Below are 25,524 nucleotides of genomic sequence, written 5' to 3'. Positions count from 1 at the left end.
GGAAAACCATGAGACCTATACACAGCCGAGATTTCAAGTTTATCATTCTTATTTAATGTTGTTCTAGAGTTAAAACCTTCTCGTTTTAACTACCTCAGTGCTTGTGAAAAATGTAAGCGTGGTTTTTTTTCTTTGAATCTCCCGCTATGACAGTAGTGTAATGAGACGACGATGGGGGCGCTAGTGCAGCCCGAGCGCGTGAGTCCCTCGCGCCCGCGTGAGAGAGGGGACAGACAAGGACAAGAGTTTGCGACGGCAAGTCGCACCTTTTGTAATCAATAAAGACCTTGTGTTCTCAAGATTTGATCTCCCTTTGATTTTTTCATCCTCAGTGATCCGTACCCATTTACAACATCTGGCGACCGTGACAGGACGGATCGAGGATAACTATCGATTCAAAGGGACTTGTGTGTATAAAAGAAATAATGGAAGCCGCTAAAAAGGCGCGAAAAGTGCAACGATCGGCGTTCACTAAGTCGCTGAACAGTTTTCGTGAAAAGTACAGCAACGCGAATATCTCTTTTAAGGATCGGTCCGTAGCATTACAGTTGCTGGAATCGAGAATGTCGAAACTTGAGTGTACACAGACACAATTCGTGGAATTACTGATTGCTTCTAGCACAAGTGAGGAGGACATCGAAAAAGAAATTGAGTCCCACGAAACGTACAAGGAAGACTATTTGACTGCAAGAATGCTACTATTGGGGTTAGAAGAGAATCGAAACTCGAATGCAGCCAACGCAAATAGCAATGAAAGTGTTTCTCGTACTGAACGCCCGTTCAAACGACCGACATTAGAAATCCCAACATTCAAAGGTAGTATAAGTGAGTGGTTGAAGTTTTGGTCGCATTTCCAAAAAATCGAGAAAGACGCCTCGATTCCTAATGAAGATAAACTCGCATATCAAAAACAAGCTATGGAAAAGGGATCGAAGGCTGAAAGTGTTGTTGAAGGATTTCCGACTACTGCCGAAAATTACACAAAGGCTTTAAACACCTTAAAAAGCCGTTTTGGTCGGGATGATTTGCTAGTGGAACATTACACGCGTGAATTGCTCTCACTAGTGTTACAAAATTCCAATAATAAAGGGAAGAAGGTCAGTGTAGCAAATATTTATGATAAAGTGTCGGCACACGTTCGAGCACTAGAAACGCTCGGCATCAAAACAAAGGAGTGCGCTACCATGTTGTACCCACTCGTCGAGTCGTCGTTGCCCGAGGAAATTCTACGAACTTGGCAGCGGGCGATGTCCAGCGGAGAAGCGGCAGGGGGAGCCGGAGGGGAAGCCGAAAGCAAAGATCGGTTGACGCGACTACTGGAATTCTTACAACTGGAAGTGGAAAACGAAGAGCGGATAAAAATGCCAACTAGTGGGTTTTCGATGCAGAACGGAGGCGACCGACAAAACAAGGTAAAGGACACTAGCAAGGGGAAACTCGCGTCGTCGGAGAATTTACCAACAGCCAGCGCTTTATATTCAAATGAGGTAAAAACTAAGAAATGTATATTTTGCGGAGAAGGGCACGATAACGCGTCGTGCGAAAAGGCTAAAAGAATGTCGACGGAGTCTCGAAAAAATTTAATTAGAGAAAATGGCTGTTGCTACAAATGCCTCATGCGTGGACATCGTTCGAAAGATTGTCATGTAAAGATAAGTTGCGCATGGTGCGGGAAACGGCACGTGATTTTAGTTTGTCCTTCACTTACGAATTCGAATGATACGAATAAATCCGACAAACCTGTTACAGAGCAGAGTCTCGCGAATTTATGCAGTCTTCCCGAATGTATTTATTAACGTTGCGCGTCGTGTTGTACTCGAAATCAAAACAAAAGATTGTACGATCTGTGATTGACAACGGGTGCACGCGAACTTATATTCGATCAGAGGTAGCGGAATATTTAGGTTACGAATCCATAGGTAGTAAGGAAATAGTACACAAGCTTTTCGGAGGCGCAAGTTCTGAGAATCAGACACACAAAGTTTTTACTGTTCATTTGAAAAACATTAGCGGGGATTATGCCTGTAATTTACGAGCCATTGATCAGCGTGTTATTTGCGAGAATATTGCGCACATCAAAAAAGCAGATTGGCTTTGATGAATTAGAACGAGAGCATATTACTTTATCCGCTTTAGACTCGACAGAAAAAACTTGTGACGATTCAATTGCCCTTTTGATAGGTGCAGATGTTTTCGGTAAACTTTTAACGGGAAAAAAGTTTGATTTGTCGAACGGCCTTACGGCCATAGAGACCAAATTAGGCTGGACAATTTCAGGCAAAGTCCCCGCGATCGAGCGAAGAGACGCTGGGAGTACAGTCGTATCAATGTTTGTCACAGAAGCGAGTATCTCCGACTTATGGAGCTTAGACGTTTTAGGTATTAGGGATCCTATCGAAAAATCTGACAGTTTTTTGAGAGAACAATCTGTAAAAGATCATTTTTTTAAAACAGTTCGTTTTAAAGAGAATAGTCGTTACTCAGTAGATTTACCGTGGATCGAAGATCACGCTCCTTTGTCGAACAATTTCAATTTGTCCCTGACAAGAGTGGAAAAAACCGCTAAAAAATTAAAAAATGAACAACGTTTTGACAAGTACACGAATGTTTTCATGGAATGGTGTGATGAAGGGATTATAGAGGTGGTACCGAAAGCTGAATTGACCGCTATAGCACATTATTTGCCTAATCGTCCAGTTATAAAAGAAGGAAGTACTACGGAAATACGACCGATTTTGTACGCTTCCGCAGCCGAGAAGGATAAACCGTCATTGAATAACTGTCTCGAAAAAGGGCCTAACCTAATTGAGTTGATTCCAACTGCTTTGCTCAGATTCCGAGAACACGAAATCGCGGTTCTGGTTGATATTCGCAAAGCGTTTTTACAAATAGAAATTAATGAAAAAGATAGAGATTATTTAAGATTCTTGTGGTATGTAGATGGAGAACTGAAGTCATTCCGGCATAGACGAGTAGTTTTTCGCCTCACCTGCAGTCCTTTTCTATTAGGAGCTGTAATTAAATTACACATTTCAAACATCTTGAACGATCCTAATCATAAATGGTCTACGAAAGCAATTACAAAATTGGCTAAGTCTTTTTATGTAGATAATTGTCTCGCGAGTGTAAAATCAGTAGAAGAATTAGATTTGTTCACTTCAACGGCAAAAGAGGTTATGAAAAATGGTAGTTTTGATTTAAGAGGGTGGGAGTATACGCGCGATTCGAGTGAGAAGCGGACGACTTCAGTACTCGGTCTCTTATTAGATAAACACAGCATAATCTTTCAATAAATCCAACCGTTTTGGATCAAATAGATGTATTAATAACTAATAAGAGAATGATTTTGTCTGAATGATAGCACACCGAGTGTTTGACCCAATTGGATTTACCACACCAGTGACTTTACTACCAAAACTATTATTAAGAGAATTATGGAAATCCAAAAAGGACTGGGATTCGCCTGTAGATAAGGACACTGAACAAAGATTTCATAATTGGGTCAAACAACTACATTATTTGAAAAATATAGCTATCCCTCGAAAACTCGGCACAGGAAACGTGTCTCTCCACACTTTTTGTGATGCGAGTCAAGTTGCGTACGCCGCAGTATCATTTTTACGCATAGAAAATAAGGGGAATGTCGAACTTCGATGACGTACCGGTGTTTTATTGGTCCGACTCAACCACAGTCTTAGCTTGGCTAAATCGCGATAGTCAATGGGGTATTTTTGTTTGGAACCGAGTCCGCGAGATCCGCAATCTGACTAAGTCCGGGAAATGGCGTTATGTGCCGGGAGAGATGAATCCCGCGGATCTTCCCTCACGTGGTTGCCAAGCAAAGGAACTGCTCGACTCTCGCTGGTGGGAGGGGCCAGACTGGCTCCGTGGAGACAAAGACAGTTGGCCAAATATGACAGGTAATTTATATGAGAAAGAAATTCAGAGCGAATTAAAAAGGTCAATTCAGTTTTCGGTGTTTAGTAAAGAAAGTCAAACAGAATTAAAGATAGTAGAACAATTTTCCTCTTATACTAAACTAATCAGATTTTTCGCTATTATAATAAAATTTATTAATTTTAAGCGTAATCTTAAGACTAATAGTGATAAGAGATTGACCTATGGAGAAATGTATAGAGCCGAGTTAAAATATTTGAGATTTGTACAACGCAAAACGTTTAAATCAGAAAAAGATCCTCGTTTAGCAAAACTACAAACTTTTGTACATACTGACGGCCTAATTCGATTAAAAACACAAATCTTTGAGCGGGATGATCATTTTTCGTTTTTATACCCGATTATTTTAGATAATAAAGACAAAGTAGTCGAATTGCTAATCCGTGAAACACACGAAAACATGTGTCATGCCGGTGTACAAAGCATGATGTGCCAGCTGCGAGAAAGATTCTGGATTTTAAAAGCAAGAAAAACAATTCGTTCGATCATAGAAAAGTGTGTAAGATGTAAGCGATTTAACACTAAGCCAATGCAAGTAGATCCAGCCCCTCTGCCATTACATCGTGTTAAAGATACCGCAGTATTCGAAATAACTGGAGTGGATTTTTCAGGTCCACTATTTTTACGTGAAGGGCGGAAGGCATGGATATGCTTGTATACTTGTGCAGTGTACCGAGCAGTACACCTAGAACTCGTGACGTCATTGTCGACACTAGAATTTTTGAGCAGTTTTCATCGTTTTAATGGCCGTCGTGGCAGACCGGTTACTATGTACAGTGATAATGGGAGTAATTTTGTAGGCGCGAACAATTTACTTGAGGATTTAAACTGGGACACGATTTCTCAGTATAGCTGCGCACAACGTATAGAATGGCGTTTTAATCCACCTACCGCAGCGTGGTGGGGCGGATGGTGGGAACGGCTGATAGGTATGCTCAAAAATATTTTGCGAAAAGTTTTAGGGAAGGCTTGTCTCACGTATGAGGAAATGTGTACAGTATTATGCGAGTGTGAGAACACTCTGAATTCCCGTCCTTTGACGTACCTTTCCGACGAAACGAATGATTTAAAACCACTTACACCGGCTATGTTTTTACGTGACTTAAGAGAGTCAGAAACACCCGATCTTGATATAATTGATCAAGTTGATCTCAAATGTGGATATAAGTATAAATTAGAATTAATGGAACATTTAAGATGTCGCTTTCGCAAAGAATACCTAAGCCAACTTGTAATAAAACCTCGCACTACCGAATCGCGTAAACTCAAAAAGGGTGATGTTGTTCTGGTAGGCGACGACAGTCGTAAGTGAATAGATTGGCCTTTGGCACGAATCGAAGAACTGATCGAAGAGCGAGATGGAAAAAATCGGATAGTTATTTTAAAGACAAGTACAGGCAACTTCAAACGACCAGTACAACGCATCTATCCGCTTGAAATCCCTGACAATATCGACACAAATAATATGTTACGCGAAAAATTGAGAGAGAATGGTCAGTGTGGAGATTCACCAAAGGAATCGAATTGTGTCAAAACGGACAAAGATGACGGCGCTAAAGAACTTAGAACAAGAAGTGGGCGTATTGTAAAGAAACCAAAATGTACACAATTGTAAGCGATAATTTTTTTAAGTATTTGTATGCGATTATTTTGTAAAACGATATTTATTTTGTTGAGTCTATGACTCAAGGTGGGAGGATGTAAAAAATGTAAGCGTGGTTTTTTTTTCTTTGAATCGCCCGCTATGTCAGTAGTGTAATGAGACGACGATGGGGGCGCTAGTGCAGCCCGAGCGCGTGAGTCCCTCGCGTCCGCGCGAGAGAGGGGACAGACAGGGACAAGAGTTCGCGACGGCAAGTCGCACCTTTTGTAATCAATAAAGACCTTGTGTTCTCAAGATTTGATCTCCCAATTAAATTAATAATCTTTTGAATAGCTTCTGAACTGTAAATCAAAAGATATTTATGTGTACTCTTTTTGGAAATGCCAAGAGGTAATTAATGAGTCCAAGCAATCTTTATTGTGTTATTACTTTAATTGACTGATTTGGAACTTTGGTCTAAATCACCGATGCCAAGAAAAACGTGAAATTCTTATTTAATATACTCGAAGCCACAGTGAGTGTTCCAATGGATTTATTTTTAGTTTAGTCTTGTTAAACAAGGCATTTTGCACTACTATCATGTTAATATGCGCAATGTCTATCAATTTCTTCAATCACATAGTATGACATGATTAAATAAAAATTTATGACTTGGTACGGTCAAGTAAAATGAAGCTCACTGCATGCAAATCATATAAACTTTGTACAGATATTATTCTAACTTCAATATGTATTAGTTAGTTTAACTAGATATCATCAAATCGTGTGCTTATTTCACTTCCTAACCTTATTCTAATTGTAATCTATTATGTAGGTAAATTTATATTCATTAATTAACATTGAAATTTTCATTACAAACTTTATTTCGTACTGGAAGTCGCTACTGTAACATTTTAGTTGATTCAACAAAAGATTTAAGGGGTCCAGCCTAGGTTAAATCCTACAAAAAACAACAAAATATTCGCCCGATAAAAATTTTGTCTTTTTACGTAAATTAAAAAACAAAAAATATCTACTGTAAATATTTACACTATACCCTATTTTTACCGAGAAATATCATATATACCATACAAAATCACTAAACAAAAATTATGACATTTTACTATATAAATAAGTGATTTTAGTCACTTGTCACGGCTTTGTGAAAGATCTGGACCGTCTTTTTTACTCTACCCGGGCTTGAAATGTACCTTAAACATGCCTTCTCAGACCTAATGACATTTCTAAAAAATATTAATTAAATTTTGTTAGCAACAAGTACAGTGTGAAAAACAATTATTAAATTTATTAGCTACGTATACAACGTATGGATAATATAATATTTAATTAATATTTTTTAGAAATGTCATTAGGTCTGAGAAGGCATGTTTAATTAAATATTTATTAATTAAATATTATATTATCCATAAGTTGTATACGTAGCTAATAAATTTAATAATTGTTTTTCACACTATACTTGTTTCTAACAACGTTTAATTAATATTTTTTAGAAATGTCTTGCATTAGGTCTAAGGGGGTTTGTTTAAGGTACATTTTAAGCCTCGATAGAGTAAAGTAGACGGTCCGGATCTTTCACAAAGCCGTGGCAAATAAATAAAAACACTTATTTATGTAGTAAAATGTCATGAATTTTGGTCAGTGATTGTGTATAGCGGCACTGTTCTGCGTATTTTGTTTACACTATCTTCTAGCTTGTTAAGTGAAGGAGCCGCTTTCATTTTTGACAAAATGTCTGCATAGCTCTTTCCTTCTGCAGCCTTGATAATTAGATCATCCGGACTAGCGGGCTTGCCTGCTACAATCTGTCCTTGCTGGTCTTATTCTGGTTGGTGACGCCAGGGACACTTTTATCCTCCTTACTTGCTTTTTTCTTTTTTCTTTGACTTTCTTGTGGCGACTGCCTGCCACGCTGCCTTTTCAGGTTAATCGTCCTCTTCTTTATTCCCTCTATTCCTATCCTGCAGAGTAGTTAGGGCTTTTTTTGTTGTACCCGCCTTTCGAGGTCTAAGACTCGGGGTTGTCAGGGTTTCCTTTTTTCGGGTTCCCAGATGCTGGCATTGCTGTAGATTATTATATGCTGTGCAGAGATTCCTATAGCTTGCCCTTATGCTTCGGACAAAATCCTTAATCTATTTGTGCACATTGTTCCTGTTCTTGACATTGTTGATTAAGTCATTGATTTTACTGCTAAGGCGATCCAAGTGCACATCCCTGTGCGATTCGCAAGCAGCTTTTTTATCACTGTCTGCGTCTACCTGCAATTCTATATCATCTGCATCTTTTTGTGCTACAGAGGTCAGGTGACTATCCTCTGCGGCATCTGAGTGAGTTTGCCCCCCCCCCCGTCCAATCAATGGAGCCAGCGACGGCCTCCGGGGCTTTCACCCTATCGAAATCGTAGTGTTATTGCAAACTCACTATCCATATGTGGTTTATTTTTGGGGTTCTTTCCACTAGCTTGTTGGGTCCACGAAGCATATTTTATTTCTGCTTTATCCTTCGACACGTTGAGAAAACCTCCACGTGCTGATAAGCATTCCCCTATCCGTCACCCAGGGAACGCGCCACATACAGGGTATTGACTTCCCGGTGCAGTGTGTGTGTACGTGTGTTTTTTTATATGGCAGAGCAAGCTCTGCATAAGTGGCCCTCCGACACCAGATCCCCACAGGTACTATCGTTTAACAATACTTCCGTAGGGCCCGTAAACTAGCCTATTTGGCTTCTCCTATACAGTTTGACATTTCCATACATCCCCAATCCACCAAGGTGATTAGAGGTTCAGGATCAAACTCGTCTTCTCCATTCTGTATCATCCTGCCGTCTACTTTATTTTGCATCGTCCAGTCGTCTGCTTCCTGCAGCATCGTCTGGTCGTCTACTTCGAGCAGCATCGACCGGTCATCCTCTGAACAGACTTAACCCCGGCAACTATGTTGAGTGCATACACTCTGCGTCAAGTGATGGAGTCTGGGCACAACTTAGTTACCTACGTTCCTCAGCATCAGTCTGAGGAACACTTAGAGGTACTCAGCCCTAACTCCTACGTTCCTCTGCATCGGGCAGGGGAGTGAGAGCTAACTCTGTGACATACGTTTCTCTGCATCAGTCCGAGGAGCGTTTCGTATCTACTACCTAGTAACCTTTGTCTAGCAACAATTTTACTCAGCTGTTTCGCCTTGTCCTTCCCTTTTGTTCTCTTCGTAATTTCTAACCTTCTTGAGAATAGTCCTCACGTAGTTGTTAACTGCGCACCAACCATCCTTCGACGCCAGCATAACTGTCATCATTGACTCAGGGGTCACCCTAGTCTGAAGGTAACAGTTGAGTTTGTCTTGTTCCATTTCGTATCGCGAACAGTCACAAAACATGCTCTGCATCTCCGTTTACTTCCAAACATACTAGGCAATTTGGATTGTCGTCTATCTTAAAGCACTGTAGGTAGGCTCGAAAGCACCCATGTCCGCTCAAAAATTGCGTAAGGTAGTAATTCACTTCCCCGTGTCATCTTTCGGTCCAGCCAGCAATACGTGGTATGAGGCGTTGCGTCCATCGCCCCTTTCCACTGGAGTCCCATCGTCTTTGCCACTCAGCTAAGGTTTGTTCCTTTGCGAATTTCCAAGTATTGTCACCACGCCGACTTTCATTGTATATATTTTTTCGTTCTGTTGCTAAAAGGTCAATAGGCGACATACCTGAGATAACGCACACTGCATCTTCCGATACTGTTCTACAGGCAGAAGTTACCCGCAATGCACTTCTCCTATAAACTGTTAACAGTTACAGGACTTCACCAACATAGCGTCCGCCCATCTTAAGGCACCGTATAACATATATGACGTAGTTACACTAGCTAAGAGTAATCTTCGACCCTGCCTTTTTTTCATAGTACCTCGTGTATCTTGCCCCAGCTGGTTAAGTTAAACGCATTTTCAACATCCAGTGTAACAACAGCACAGTACTTCTTGACTTCTTTTTACAATCTCTTTCCTTCTATTGCAATTTTAGCGGTGTCGACTACTAAGCTTATGGTGTCCAGAGTGGAGCGTTTTTTTCTAAAGTTGTATTGATATTTCGCTAGTCCACCTGGTTCTTCAAAGACATGGTCCATTCTAATGCCGATTATGCGCTCTAAAATCTTGCCCGGGGTGTCCAGCATGCAGAGTGGTCTGTATGAGGCAGATTCTCCAGGTGGCTTATCTCCTTTTGGTAGTAGTACCAGGCGTTGCTTCTTTCAGTTCTTAGGAAACGTCTCAATTTCGAGACATGAATTATACAGGTCTACAAAGACATCGGGGCATATCTGTATAGCTTCTTTCAATGCAATATTGGGTATGCTATCCAGGCCTAGAGCCTTGTTGTTTCCAATTCTTTTGCATGCAGTCAGTAATTTCTCTGTGGCGAATGTTGGAATGATTTCGTCATTTGCCTCCGCTTCAAGAATAGCTGTTACTTTAAGCTGAAGGGTGGTCACAATACGTTCCAGAAATTTCGGGCGCTTGACAGGAGGAATATAACCTTCCTTTATCTTCTTTATTACTACTTGGTACGGTCGCTCCCAGGGATCCAGCTCAACCTTGTTCTGCAACTTTTTAAGGCACCATCGTTTATTTTCTGGGATTTTTTTCTTGAGTATCCGTTTAGCATCTTTCATTTCTTTGTTTAGAGCGTCTACTATTTCTCTACCTCGACCAGTCTTATAGTATTTCTTCCGAGCCCGCTGTTCCCGTCTTCTGGTTCGATGACACTTGCTACGGGCAGCGTCAATTTCTTTATCCCACCAGTATACCGGTGGTTATATATTATTGGGAGCCCTCCTCGGCATTGTTGCTTCGCAGGCTTAGGTAATATTTTCTATTACCTGCTCGACTTATCATTCGCAAATCCAAACAGCTGTAATTTTTCTTTAGCCAGCAGGAATGTCACCTTATCATAATCCTTCGTTTTCCAACCGACTCTTTTTGTCGTTACCCTCCCCTTGGATCTCTGTTTTAATATTCCTATCTCCATTATTATAGCTTGGTGGTCACTATTTGTGTAATGATCGCTCATCGTCCACGATCTAACTCAGCCAATCAGACAGCTGCTAACAAATGTGAGATTTATGATGGACCCTGCGTCTCCTCTTTGAAATGTGTAAGAACATCCTTGGTTAACTGAGACCAAGTCAAGGAGGGCGAATGCTTCCAATAGCGCTCGTCCTCTTTCATTCGTCCTTTGGCTGCTCCAATCTACTGCCCAGGCGTTAAAATCGCCTGCTATCAGTACTGGTTTTCTTCCTACAGCATTCTGTACTGGCCGATCCAACAGTTGCCTGAATTGTTCTATCGACGCGTTAGGATCAGAAGCTTACAGCTGTAAATGTGAACGCCAGCGACCTTAGCCCGTCAGATCCTTCATTACGTCTTGTCATTTTTTTTCTGGAAAGCGGCGTCTCTGCATGCCCATATCGCCACTTTACCAGTACTGTCCATATCCTACGATGGTTTGTCCAGATCTCTGTATTGTTCATAGACGATGGCTATGTCGATCTCTTTCTCACGAACATACTGACTCAGTAGGTCCTGTGCAGTCGCGCAGTGATTTATATTTAAATACACTATTTTCATTTTCTTCGTCTGTCAGTGGCTTCTTCTGCAGCTTGGTAAACTGGGCATGCATAGCTACCAGCTGCGTGGTCACTTTTCCCACCTGTGCCTCCTTTGCAGAGTACACAGTTGGATTGGTTCTCACATTATCTTCAGTTAACGTGCAATTCCTGCTGATATGTCCAAAACCTAGGCATTTATAACACCTAAGCGGTTCGTTTTTGCGGTTAGCCACCCGTATCCTACAGTTGACCCATCTTATTCTGATCTTCTGTAGCTAAGTGATCATAGCCGTTATCTGAGCTGATATTCGTATCATTGCAATCTGCGTGTCACCGTACATCTTTTGCAGACATCTTATCGTAGATTATTCTATGATGTTCTCTTCCCCAATTCCTTTTTGACGAGCTTCAAGTATCTCCTCTTTTCGAGAGAGAGGGAGAGATGTCCGTATTAGAAGATTCTTATATATATATATATATATATATATATATATATATATCCATCGACCATTGGATAATGAGGGTTCTCCCTTCCCCAAACGCTGCCTATGCAGTTTTTTTTCAAAGATCTGTGGGCACTCTTCGTCGGCACTGTCTAATTTGCTATCGTGCATAATTGGTGCTGCGACTGTTTTGTAGGCAGTTAGCAACGCGATTTCTACAAATCTGAGCCTTTCTGACGTTTCTGCCAAGTCCTTCGGCGGTGACGTAATCTCCCTCGATATCGTCACCTATCAGTTGTGCTTTCAGATGTCGTATGTTGCTCCCACAGTCATTGGAGTCTTCAACACTAGCATTTCCTGGACGTGATTTACTTCCTTTTTCGAAAAAGTTTGAACACATATTTGTCGGCTTCAGTCTCTACCGTAGACTACCTGGTGCTGGAATCGGTCCGCATTTCCACTGAGCATTTCACCTGCATTGCACGGCGCAACAGTAATAGTGGATGTGCTTCTCTGGCGTCATCATTGGCTCCTTACACTGAGCACTTTAATCGTCTTGGGGCCTCTTTAGGCGTATTTTCAATCGCAACCCTTCTCGCTTGGGGCGTGCTTTTTCTGGAATAAACGGATACTGCAGGAACCTGCAACTATCGATCTAACTAGGAAAAAAATAATATTATCAAACTTTGATGAATTTAACATAATTTAAACAACATATCATAATAAAATTATTTTTATATAAGGATACAATTAAATAGAATTTTTAGATAAACCATTGATTATTATTAAACATTCTGTTGATTTTAAGTTATTGTTTACTTATTAATTGAAAATCTTTTTGTTTATTAATTATTGTATTCGAATTGTTGTTAATAAAAAGGCTTTTAGAAATCAGACTTTTATACCTATTACTTAAAATCAGTAAATTTCAGCCATATTAACCCGTGGCTCTCACGTTTATTATAATTTGTGTGGGTAGCTAGTGCCAAGCGTGCAGAAGGCACGGCTCGGTCGAGTTAGTTATTTCCACAAGATAGTGTGGACCCGCGGAGGCGGCCGGTAATAATAACTTTATTTTTTGTAAAACGATTTATGTGCAAGAGGACGACGGACATTTTTCTAATAAACATTCTGCATAAAAATGCATGTAAAAAAAATGTAAAATTTCTTCTGGTAATATGGCGGCCGTAGATTTGCACGTTTCCATTACCAAGTCGATTGGATCCCAGAAGAATGGAGAAAGCTGTTCTAAAATATGCCTGTACAATTATAAATAATTTTACAGAAACAAACTATGTAAATTTATGTACGATTACTTCGTGTTTACTAAATATTTCATTACAATAAAATGTTTTTCTTATGTGTTTTTTAATTGTGCCATATGATATGCAGCAATGTAAAAGATTCAATGAATAAATGTGTCAAATTTTTGCAGGTTATTAGTGGACCACTTGATGAACAGAATATTTTAACACCATCTTTGTCTGAATCGCAAATACATATAGCAGAAAGTGCTGTTGAAGTAGCTGAATCGGTTGTTGGAATCGTGCAAATGGATGAATCTGAAAGAAATCTAGTTGAAATTATTCCTGATTCAGAAAACCCACTAATCACAGAAGGTATTTTGTTCTCTAATTTGATATTCATAAGGTATTTTCTGTGAAATTTAATCTACCAGCTTTATATTTAATATAACATACACCAATTTTTTTGACTTTATGGCATTGAGTACGAACATTACGGTAGGTACCCATTTGCAGGTACGAGAATGGTCCCGTACTGCATTTATAGAATCGATGGATGAGGATTCACACGGGTCCAGATAATGACAACACTGGTTACTGTTAAAACTGAAGTATATAAGGAGAGCGTACAAAGACAAGAACTAGAAAGGTCTGTCCAAACCAACACCAAATGGTGGTTCGCCAGGCAGCGTGTCGGTCTGAAGCCGATGAGAGGAGACCCTCGGTCTAGACGTAGTCAGATCTGGGGGTAAGTGTCTGCTTACGGCGGCTACGGTGGTAGTGGTGTAATGGTACCCCACACCCATACTGCACTTAGAAACAAAGGCAGACTGTGTATTAGGGTAACACATTATGCATCTTTCTTCAAGTATCTAATTTTCGTAGATACCTAGTTGTAGCCTAATAGTCAAGAAACACGGCAGATTTTGAATTTTTAAATAATTTTTGTGGTATCTCCTTGTTTCTCCCTCCAAAATTATAATAATAATAATAGTGCGAAAAATTGAATGAAAATGGCGGGGTTAGTTCCAAAAAGGATGTGAAAGCTGTACATTTTTTCAAGGAATAAGCCGGTATGATACTTCAACGACTTTTTCCCATGCTATGTGATCTGATCCAAATGTGCTAAAACTAATCCAAATCATCTTGTGCAAAAAAAAGGTGTGAATCTCTTACAACGTGACAAGCAGTACAAAACTGCTCTACAGTCAGCGACCGATGACGACGTTGAGGAATACAAATGCCTCAGAGCCTAGCATCTAACGAGCTAGACTCGGCAAAAAACGCGTATATCGCGAGCAAACTCGAGAATGCCCTCAATCTGAACGCGCAGTGGCGCGAATTCAGAAACCTTCGTGTTTCCAACAGCTCACTGCCTTCTCCTCTCACCATTTTCAGCGCCGACTCACTGAATATCCACTACGCAAATATGGTGAACCAGTGCCCTCCACTCACCGATGCCGACTTCGATGCTGCCTGCATGAAGTCCTGGATGCACTGAAACTAGGAAAATCTAAGGGCACAGGAATAAACGGTTTCTCCGTACCTATGCTTCGTGCAGCCCTTCCGGATCTTGTTCAGCCCCTCACCGCGCTAGTGAATTGCTCACTAATTTCAGCATCTTTTCCGGCACAAATCCTTCCTCTATCGAAGGTAAAATCACCGACTACCGAGACTGACACTAGGCCCATAGCCCAATTGCCCGAACCCTCTAAAGTAGTCGAGCGAATTGTGCAGCAGCGACTCCTGGGTTACCTTGAAGCTCACAACCTTCTGGACCCCAGGCAGGCCGGTTTTAGACCAGGCCACTCAACTCAAACAGCCCTCCTCGGCGTCGGTTCGGCCTCGGTTTTTTAGCTACGTGGCCGATCATGTACAAGCAGTGGTTAACGAGGGTGGAAATCTTTATGATTGGCTGCAGGCCTCATCCAGAGTACCTCAGGGAAGCGTCCTAGGCCCACGCGCATTACGTTTTGCTCGACACATGCTGTTTGCGAACGACACACAGCTTTACGTGCACTGTCAGCCCAGTGAACTCCTTCGAAGCATCGAGAAAATTTTCTACGATACGCAGGTAATTGCAAATTGGTCCCGCGAGAATAGACTCAAGCTCAACCTTGGAAAATCCAAGGTTCTGATTCTTGGCAGCCTTCAATATACGTCAAGAATCAACCTCTCTGCTATCCCCAACGTCTGTGTTGACGGAGAGCCACTACCCTACGTCACAGAGGCTAAAAATCTTGGCCTTTGGAGGATCCCGACTCTTGACTGGCAGCTTCACGCTAGACACGTAGCACGGAGAGTTCACGGAGCACTCTGTTCGCTCAGGTTTCATAGACGAGCGCTCTCGTTTCCAATCCGGAAGAAATTGGTCCAGGCTCTGATTCTTCCTCTATTCGACTACGTCAGCCCTGCGTACGCCTAGATGCGACACGTACCCTAAAATTGCAAAGGGCGCAAAATGCTTGCATTTGTTTCGTTGTGGGGAATATCCCTCGCCGTGGTCATGTCACTCGTCACAGACTTGCCCTTGGCTGGCTGTCAGCAAAGCGCCGGCGTGAGTACCTTCTCGCTGTTCAGGCATACAGTGCTCTTGCGCGAAAATCTCCGGCCTACCTTCTTTCACGATTCTCCCTTTTGAGCTGGGAATCCGAGATACGTCGCTCGGCGCGAAACCCTCCGCAGGTCCTTCTCTACTCCGCACCACGTACCGAGGCCTGGATGCAATCATTCTGCACCTAAGCCTCTTCGTTGCTTAATAGTTTAGGCGTAACAGAGTTCTCGGAAAAGAACATTCCAGGGTTTAAGCGCTTTCTCCACCGTGAACTGCTCGCCCGAGACCGAGCCGACTGGGAAGCTCGCGTGGTGCAGGAAGGAATAATCATAGATTAGATTTTCAGCATTTAGTTGTCTATTATAATTATATTTTTCTTTGCGTAGCCGTAAGTTGTAGTCGTAAGTTTACTTTTCTATAATCACGATTTATTTCTTTGCGTAGCCTATAGTGAGTTATAGTCCCTAAGTTTTCTTTGTAAATCATCTGATAATAAAAAGTTTAATAATTAAGTAGGTCAGTACATACGTCAACGCAAGTCAATATCCATAAGGCAAAACAAATTATTTTTCGCCCGCAATATCGATTGTATTTACTATAACATGTATCTAATATTGTAATTCTTAACGCCAGATAGGATCCTACCCCAAGGCGCAATAAAAACAATGAATCAATGAATCAATCCATCAATCAATTAATCTCTCTCTCTCTCTCTCTCTCTCTCTCTCCTCTCTCTCTCTCTCTCTCTCTCTCTCTCTCTCTCTCTCTCTCTCTCTCTCTCTCCTCTCTCTCTCTCTCTCTCTCTCTCTCTCTCTCTCTCTCTCTCTCTCTTCTCTCTCTCTCTCTCTCTCTCTCTCTCTCTCTCTCTCTCTCTCTCTCTCTCTCTCTCTCTCTTCTCTCTCTCTCTCTCTCTCTCTCTCTCTCTCTGGAAGATCCACATCTGGAAGATCCAGAATGAAGAGAAGGGTCTCTCGAATTATGAAAAGGCTTGGCCCTCTCGAAAGCCGCCTCAAAGCCCTTGACGACTTGCCTGCGCTCAAGACTCGACTAAACAATGTCGAGTCCTCCATCTCTGAGTTGCAGGCACAATATCAAGAGCTGTCGTCAAGGAGCCCCGCAGAGCAGCAGAACATCAGTATTGCTCCTGCCTCTGAGGAGATCAACAACCTCTGCACCGAGCTGGCTCACGGCTACGGGTCACATTAAGATGGTCAGTCTCTTCTTGTCCACTCGTTTCCTCTTTCACGTAATAGCTGTAACTGAGACCAGGCTAAGCGACACGATATCATCCATCCCTTCACTGGATGATTTTATTTTGTACAGGCGGGACAGAAACAGGAACGGTGGAGGTGTGGCCCTCTACATTCATCATTCATTGACAGCCAGCGTTATTTCGTCATCTGACGGCGAATGGTCGGGCAAGCCGGAGTATCTTTTGTGTATGATCTCAGCTAAGGGAGTATCGCCCATCTTCGTAGGGGTTGTGTATCGCTCTCCTGACTCACTCTTTATCCAGGGATCTAACTTCATTAAGCAACTAACAACGCATATGCACAACTACTCCACGAACGTCATCATAGGTGACTTTAATGCCGATTAGCTTTCCTCATTTGAAGACGCCAACTTCATCAGGGCCTTCATCGATGAAAACTCTCTTACTTCTGTGCCATATGGTGCAACCCATCACAGACAAGACTCTGACACCTGGATTGACCTATGCTTAATTGATGACCAGGGTCGCCTGCTCTCACACTGGAAGACAGACACTGCTTTCATCAATGGACATGACCTTATCACGGCCACACTCGACGTACAGATTCCACGCCACGTACCTGCTACATACTCTTACAGAAACTACAAAGGAATCTGTGCTAAGAAGTTAAGGGACTTTCTTAGCGCATGTGACTGGTCATCCTTCACCACACCATCACTTGACGAACGCATTACCATTCTTAACGCTAACCTAACGAACGCCATAAATCATCTTGCCCCATTAAAGACTGTGACACCTGGACGTAAACGTCACCCGTAGTTCACCGCGGCTCTTCGTTACCTTTTGACTGAAAGGAACAGACTCTACAGGAGCTTTGCAGAAGTCGTTTACCTTGGGATCTATACTTCTATAGAATAGCGAGGGACTATGCTCATAAATAGGTTGAGGAGGCTAGGCTGAATTACTACTATTCACGCTTGTTTACCTTGACCGACGTTGCAGAGATCTGGAAAGAGCTTGAAAATCTTGGTATTACTACCTCTAAATCTCCTTCACCTGGTCGCTTCTCTTCAGATGCTCTCAACAAACACTCCAGTTCTATCTTAACTGACCCTCAAGCTCCATCTGTTGAGGAGTATCTGCGAACCCTGGAGAGTCTCGACCTCCCTGAACACTTCATCTTCAGGGCTATCACAGGGTCGGATGTGTCGGCTGCTTTATCACACTTTAACACCTAGGCCAGGGGAAGCAATGGCATCCCACAGGTTGTAATCTCCAAAGCACTACCAATACTTGCTCCTCTACTATGTCAAATATTCAACCTGTCTCTGAGCGAAGCACGCTTTCCCTCCGCCTGGAAGTCGTCGCACGTAAGAGCTATAATCAAAGTCAACTCTCTAACAGCTGTGACTGACTACCGTCCAATCTCTCTACTTTGTTTCCTGTTCCAGGTGCTGAAGTGGCTGGTGCACAAGCAAATCTCTAAGTATCTTGAAACAAGACTTTACCTTGACAATTTCCAAACTGGCTTTCGCACTGACCACAGCACGCAGTCTGGTTTAATTAAGCTGACTGATGATGTCAGGCTTATGATAGACAGAAAGAAGGTCACTCTGCTACTTCTATTTTATTTTAGCAAGGCGTTTGATATTGTGTGTCACGTCAGGCTATTCGGAAAGCTATCCTCTTTCGGCTTTTCTAAGCAGGTTATCCGCTGGCTTGCATCTTACCTCTCGGGAAGAGAACAGGCCGTCATTGATAAAAACAACGAACTCTCCACTTTTCTACCATTAAACGCCGGTGTCCCACAGGGGTTAGTTTTTTTTAGGCCCCTTGTTATTCGCGTTGTACATCAATGATATTGGTTTTTGCCTGGATTCAGATGTGTTCCATCTAATCTACACGGATGACCTGCAGATTTACAGACAATGCCACCTCGAAGAGCTCGAGGGGCATTGGCTGTAAATCTGCATATGGGTATAATCTGCATAATGGGCTGGGCTGCACTAAAAAGACTTAAACTGAATATTCTTAAGACTAAGGCAATCTCCCGAGTTTCCCCTACTATATAAATGCACTACCTTATAATACTAACACCGCTATAAATATAGGGGGAGCCCGGGTCGACTATGGATCATCTGTGCGCAATCTGGGGTTGGTGCTAGACTCCAAACTCACGTGGAAAGAGCACGTTACCGAAATATGCAAACGTTCTTACTCTCTAATGTACCGGCTCTATTTCTTTCGGAAGAGCACTAACCTCAGATAGCGCCAACACCTAGTGCAAGCACTCCTATTTCCTATAATCGATTACTGTTCACTGGCTTATTGCGACCTGACACAAGAACTTGACTTAAAACTGCAGAGGCTTGTCAACACGGAGATCCGTTATATCTACGGTGTAAGGAGGGACGAGCACATCTGCCCTTGCAGGTGTGAGTTGCAATGGCTCACCACCGCTGGGCGTAGGAAATACTTCATGGCCTGTTTTCTAAGAAAAATCTTCAACACCTTAGTGCCTACCTACTTATTAGCTTATTTTGATTTCAACGTCGCGTTCAGGCTTGTGTCGAGGTGACCCCCCTGGATATCCCGTCCTTCAAGACTGAGACGCTAAGGAATTCATTTTTCAATAGTGCTTCCTACCTCTAGAATATCCTTCCATCTCACTTTCGCAACACACTATCCATATCAAACTTTAAACAAGCAGCTAAATCACACTTCTTTAAATTGGAAAACACGCAAACATACACACTTATTGATCTCATTTCACTTTATTCCATCTCACACTCTTCACACTAGTACTCTTACACATCATTTTTGTTCTTTTCTGTTTATACTTAAATATTTATGTACAATATAATGCACAGCAATGAAAAACATATAAATCTAATCTAAATCTGAAATCTCTCACTCTCTCTCTCTCTCTCTCTCTCTCTCTCTCTCTCTCTCTCTCTCTCTCTCTCTCCGTTTAAGTGGCCCAGGGAAGTCCAGGTCGTCCTCTCGATCGGGCCGCTCGTCTTCTTCACAGCACATCTTCAGCAGTGCCGCTCGCTATACGTTATCTTTGCTTCTCTTTTTTCTTCCTTAGCGCAATCCTTCCTCTGCTCCGGCGATGCTCCGTATCCTCGTGCACAGCTCGTACTTGCGCCGTACCTCGGACAAAGGATCCGTAAGAATTAGAAGAGCCCTGGAAACTTTAGCTGTCGCGAGTAATTCTTCGAACTTGATTTTTCGCCTGCCAGCGACGTGCAAAAGGCAATATCGCAATTTAACCTTCCTTTATATTCTTTTATACTACTTGGTATTGTCGCCCCCAGGAATCCAGCTCAACCTTGTCCTGTTACCCTTTCAGCCCCCGTCGTTTATTTTTTCGGATTTTTTTCTTGAGTATCCGTTTAGCATCTTTCATTTCTTTGTTTAGGGCGTCTACTATTTCTCTACTTTGACCAGTCTTGTAGTATTCCTTCCGAGCCCGCTGTTCCCGTCTTCTGGTTCGATGACTCTCGCTGCGGGCAGCGTTAATTTCTTGATCCCACCAGTATACTGGCGGTCGTCTATTAGTGGGAGCTCTCCTCGGCATCGTTGCGTCGCAGGCTCGGGTAATATTTCCCATTACCTGCTCGACCTTATCATTCGCAGATCCAGACAGCTGTATTTCTTCTAGAGCTAGCAGGAATGTTTCCTTATCTCTATCCTTCGTTTTCCAATCGACTCTTTTCGTCCTTGTATTCCCGCTGGATCTCCATTTTGGTTTTCCTATCTCCATTATCATCGCTTGGTGGTCACTATTTGTGTAATGGTCGCTCACCGTCCACGATCTAATTAAGCCAATCAGGTAGCTGCTAACAAACGTGAGATCTATGATCGACCCTGCGCCTCCTCTTTAAAATTTATAAGAGCATCCCTGGTTAACGAAAACTAAGTCTAGGAGGGCGAATGCTTTAAATAGTGCTCGTCCTCTTTTGTTCGTCCTTTAGCTGCCCCACTCTACTGTCTAGGCGTTAAAATCGCCTGCTATCAATATTAATTTTCTTTCTATAGCATCCTGTAGTAGCCTCCTTTGTTGGCTTCCTTTGTTGTACACTGAGAGAAATGTGGAGTTGGATTAACCGGAAACTCCGGCAGTTTTTACTGTAGCGCTCAAGCAAATGGTTTAAGGTTGAATCTGCCATAGCACTACCGCTGTTTTTACCTGGCAGTAAGCATAAGTATAAAAATTGAATATTTAATAAGTGATTTATTGTTTTGGCATGAAAATTGGTTTACAAGTCCTCAGAGTACAGTTTATCGTATTTGTAAATTTTCATGATCCCAAAGCAGAAGGTTTGCTTAACTCTGACGAGCTTACGGCAACATCGGGTTTTAAGGGCAATGCAGGTCTACGGCTTTCAGATAAGCCAAGAGACTTTACAGGTATGTCACATTGTACTCTGAGGGCTTGTAAACCAATATTCATAGATTTATAATTATTCAAATTTTGTGCTTCAGCATAAGTATACAAATTTTGAGGTTAAGAGGTTAGGTTGTACATATTGCAATACTTATTCGCAAACCTTTCGCAAAACTTTTACAAATTCCACGAGACCAATAGGTCCCATATGAATTTGTCACTCATTGTAACATGATATGCTAAAAATATATATATATTTTTAGCATATCATATTACAATGCGTGATATAGCGTGGAGAGGGGCCAAGCTTGGACTACTGCAAACTCCGGTAGAATCTGCCTGAGTCCACCGCTAAATCAGCTGTGGTCGTCCAAGGCTAATACGACAGAAAAATGTACGGCTATTCTAACACTACATTTCTCTCAGTGTACCTGCCTTTCGAGATCTAAGACTCAGGGTTGTCTGGGTTTCCTTCCCCTTTCCCCTTTTTTTTTTTTTTTTGTTGAGTACATGCGAGCACGCTGCTATGCACTATTGCCGAGCAGACGACGCCCTCAGCAGAGCACATACGAGTGCAAGCGAGAAGATCATTGACGCCGTGCACTAGCGAGAAAGTGTCACCCCACCGCACGAGTGCGAGCGAGAGGACCAGCGACGCTGCGCACCAGAGTGGAAGCAACGCAGCACTAGGCAGGAGAGAGAGATAGATACATCCGCTGCGCGCGCTTGGCTGAGCCGTGAGCGCAAGCGAGAGAAAGGCGCCGCCATGAAGGGGAATGCTCGCCTATCTCTCTTCGTCTTACAATGTACAGGCAATAAATAACTTATCTAATCTAATCTCACGAGCAACCTAATGTAGGCGCGTGAGACCTGTAGCCGGATTTCCGCCGCGTGTGCGCATAAAGAGGGCGCAATACGTTGGCGAGTACCAATGATCCTCCAGGAAGGCGGAAACGGGGCTTATCGGCCAGCTCCGCGGGCAAAAAGGAGAAGAAGCGGTCATAGTGAGATACTTGTGGTCTACTGCTTGACGCGAGCACATCGGCTCACGTTTCGAAAAATTACAAAACGAGATTCTATAGTTAGCGACGAATTAGAATTATTCGTGCTTTTCATCGAACTATTTTCCCTTTCGTTCGCGTGCGCGTGTTAATCCCTGTAAACCAGTAATCTACGTGTTCGCTAGCTGTCCACTTAATTGCTATGAGAAGCTCCAGCTCCACACGTGCGAGAAGGAGACTTGCGAGGAGGCAGATCGACTCCAGGGTTCCCGGGTGAAATCTACGCAGAGCAGTCGGCACTGATAAAACCCGGTAAGTGACCTGTTCGTCGACATCTCTCTCGACATCAAGGCAAGAAGTTAATTTTCAGCGAGTGAATTCGAGATGGTGTTTTGTTGCAGTGGTCTGAGTTAATCGTAAGTGGCGCGTGTTATGTATGCCCGTACATTTAGGTAGATCAACATCATAAAATTTTCAGACAACGCTAATGGTTCCCACGACTTTGCCGAAGATTTCCGTGATTAAATTTATCGAAATATTTTCTCTTGAGTTGCATTAGATTAGGATAACTAGGCTTAAATGAATGAACTATTTTCGTACAGATACCTCTAACAATTCCTTATCAGAACACACACGAACGTAATTGCTAACTTTACGGATTGGCCGTATTAAGCAATCCGAATTGCGGGTGGTTGAATTTAGCGGATTCCCCGCTGGGATCACACGCTCTATCTAGCTAACCGGGAATACATTCACCTGGTGCCCAGGTAAAATGAGGTATTGATGACCAATACCGATGAATGTTAAGAGAACATGTGCACGGAATAATCCAGATCGAGTTTTTCCCTCATCTTGGGTTTGCTATGTTACAAGAGATTTCTATAGATTGCCCTTGTGCTTCAAGCAAGATCCTTCATCTGTTTGTGCACATTGTTCCTTTTCTTGACATAGTTGATTAATTTCTCGATTTCGCTGCTAAGGTGGTCCAACTGCGCATTCTTGTGCGATATGCAAGCAGCTATTTTATCGCTGTCTGCATCCACCTTCAATTCCATATCACCTGCATCTTTACGTGCAGCAGGGGTTAGGTGACTAACCTCTGTGGCATTTAAGTGAGTTTACCCCTCCCCCCCCCCCTTAATCTCCGTGGGGCCAACACCGGCTATCGGGGCTTTCACCTGATCGGAATCGGTGGCAGGTCTGGGCTCTGTGGCTTGACCCACTTGAGGTAGTAATAATGTTATTAACTCACTAACCATGTTTGATTTATTTTCTGGGTTTCTTTCCCTAGCCTGTTTCGTGCACGGAGCATATTTTATTTGTGCTCTACCTTCCGGCTGGTTAAGGAGACCTCAACGCGCCGATGAGCATTCCCATATTCGCCACATAAGGTACGTGCCACATACGGGGTATCGGCATTTCCGCGCGGACGTATGTGTGTGTATGTTCGTATAAATCTGTATCTTAGCTTTTACTTAGTGGATTGCATTTTACCAAGACTCTTTGGTTTTGTTTTTGCTATATAATGATGGGAAATTAGTTTATTTTAAAATTTTGTTGCTGAGTTTTATTTTCATAGCGATTTTTCCTTTTGTGATTTCAGTTTTTTTAAATAAAGTTATTAAAACAGTTAATAAAAGCAAATTGCTTCATAAGTACTTGAAAGAGAATAAATTTACCCATCTTTATTCTGCAGAGAATTGATATTATTGTCCGTTGTTCTTTTATTATTCTTCATAAAGTGCAATTTTCGAGAACCATTTTAAGGGGACACAACACCTTTAAACTTCAAAAAAATCGATGTTTTTTATTGCTTATTCTGACAGCAAATTTCCCGTAGGACACACTCCTGAAACTTATTTATCAAAAAAAAAAAAAAATTCCCGCAACGTTTTACGCAAAATACTAAAACAAAATTTTTACCATTTTTTCGTAAAATTGCGTATTTTTCATTTTTTGTCCAGTACGACTTATAATTTTTAATTTTAAGTTTTATAAATTTAATCGAAAAGAAATTTTTATTATAAATGTTGAAAATACTATTTTTTTGCCGTAAATTTGAGCGTATTGATAAGATTTTTTTGCGTTATTTTCGAGATAAATTTCTAGTTTTGCTTCTTATATAAGGTTTCAATCGAAACGTAAGGACATTTATTTGAATTCAAATATCGCGCGCCTGCGCGCTACCTGTGAGCAGTTTAGAATCAATGACAGACAGAAAATATTTGAACACAGCTGATAAAGTACTGAGATGTGATTTACACTATGTAAACACAGCTGATATCCCAGTACACAAATGAAGCTTATATTTTCCAAGTGTTTGAAAACTAATCTAAGTAGTGTTTGTAGTGTTTTCCGGGTTATAGCTTATAGTTTTTAACCCTAAAAAGAAAATAAAAGTGAAGTGTTAGTCTAAAAGCAGAACAGTGAAGTTTTTTGAAATAGTGTAAAGTTTAGTGATTTTTAAAATATGTGTGATAATCGAGATGTCAAAGGAAGGTTTGCGAGTACCTATCCAGACAAGAAGTACTCTCGAGGAAGAGGCCAAGAAGACATCTAGGAGTAACAAGTGAGGATGAACCTGCCAACAAGTCAAGACCTTCGAGTTCAGGAAAAATGATACAAACTTCAGCAGCGGAAGGAACCTCTGAGGTCAGGAATAGATTGATTGATATCAACATTCTATTTTCTGTTCAAGGATTTGCAAGCATCGTGGGACACTACACAGGCAAGGTTCTGGATGTTGCTATAAAAATAGCTTCTGCAAGGTATGCTCAGCGTGGGAGAACCGTTAACAGACTGCAGAATATGAAGAGTGGTACGAAAAGCACGAACCAGACTGCACTGCAAACCACAAAGGTAGTGCAGGTAAGATGGAAGTGGATAGCATCTGTGAGATTTTTCAAAGCTTAGAAGAGGAGTATGGTGTCAAGTATTATCGCTACATTGGAGATGGAGACTGCAAAGTGTACAAAACTGTAAGTAAAAGTGAGCCTTATGGCGAAGAATTTGTTGTGGAGATGAAGGAGTGCATGTAACATGTGCAGAAGAGGATGGGTATTCGCCTCTGAAACCTGGTGAAATCCTTCTCCGGGAAAAAGCTTCTAGACGATAAGCCTATTGGCGGAAGAGGAAGGCTCACTGCAAAAGTGATTGACAAGTTGTCGACTTTCTATGGCCAAGCTATTAGAAGTCATCCAGATTCCATTGACAATATGTATAATGCAATCTGGGCAACTTTCAATCACATGCAGTCAACTGACGCAAAGCCAATGCATCAGTTATGCCCACCAGGACGCGACAGTTAGTGCAGGTGGCAAGCAGCTGAAGCCGCAGGAAACCACAGGAACTTTAGCCACAAGAACAGCCTTCCGACTGGGGTTATGGATGCAGTGAGGCCAATTTATGGAGTTTTGTCAAAGCCAGAATTACTAGAAAGATGTCTTGGGGATTATACACAAAACTCTAATAAGAGTTTTAATAATTATGTATTTGTTTGTTTTAATAATTTGCTTAGGATTCTGGA

At 42.0% G+C, this 25,524-nt stretch overlaps 1 protein-coding gene across 5 annotated transcripts in view; it reads left to right on the top strand.

Annotated features, from left to right (window-relative positions):
• The window catches only part of LOC100679291 (nucleoprotein TPR), a 344,349-nt gene that overhangs the window by 242,256 nt on the left and 76,569 nt on the right, over positions 1-25,524 (top strand). For all 5 annotated transcript variants that reach the window (XM_031921530.2, XM_031921529.2, XM_031921528.2 and 2 more), the window contains one exon: positions 13,029-13,212. In XM_031921530.2, the coding sequence (XP_031777390.1) occupies positions 13,029-13,212 (184 nt within the window). The remainder of the gene's footprint in view (positions 1-13,028; positions 13,213-25,524) is intronic.

This window comes from Nasonia vitripennis (genome assembly GCF_009193385.2).
Source record: "Nasonia vitripennis strain AsymCx chromosome 1 unlocalized genomic scaffold, Nvit_psr_1.1 chr1_random0012, whole genome shotgun sequence".
Lineage (NCBI taxonomy): Eukaryota > Metazoa > Arthropoda > Insecta > Hymenoptera > Pteromalidae > Nasonia > Nasonia vitripennis.
This window is presented reverse-complemented; position numbering and strand designations above follow the sequence as displayed.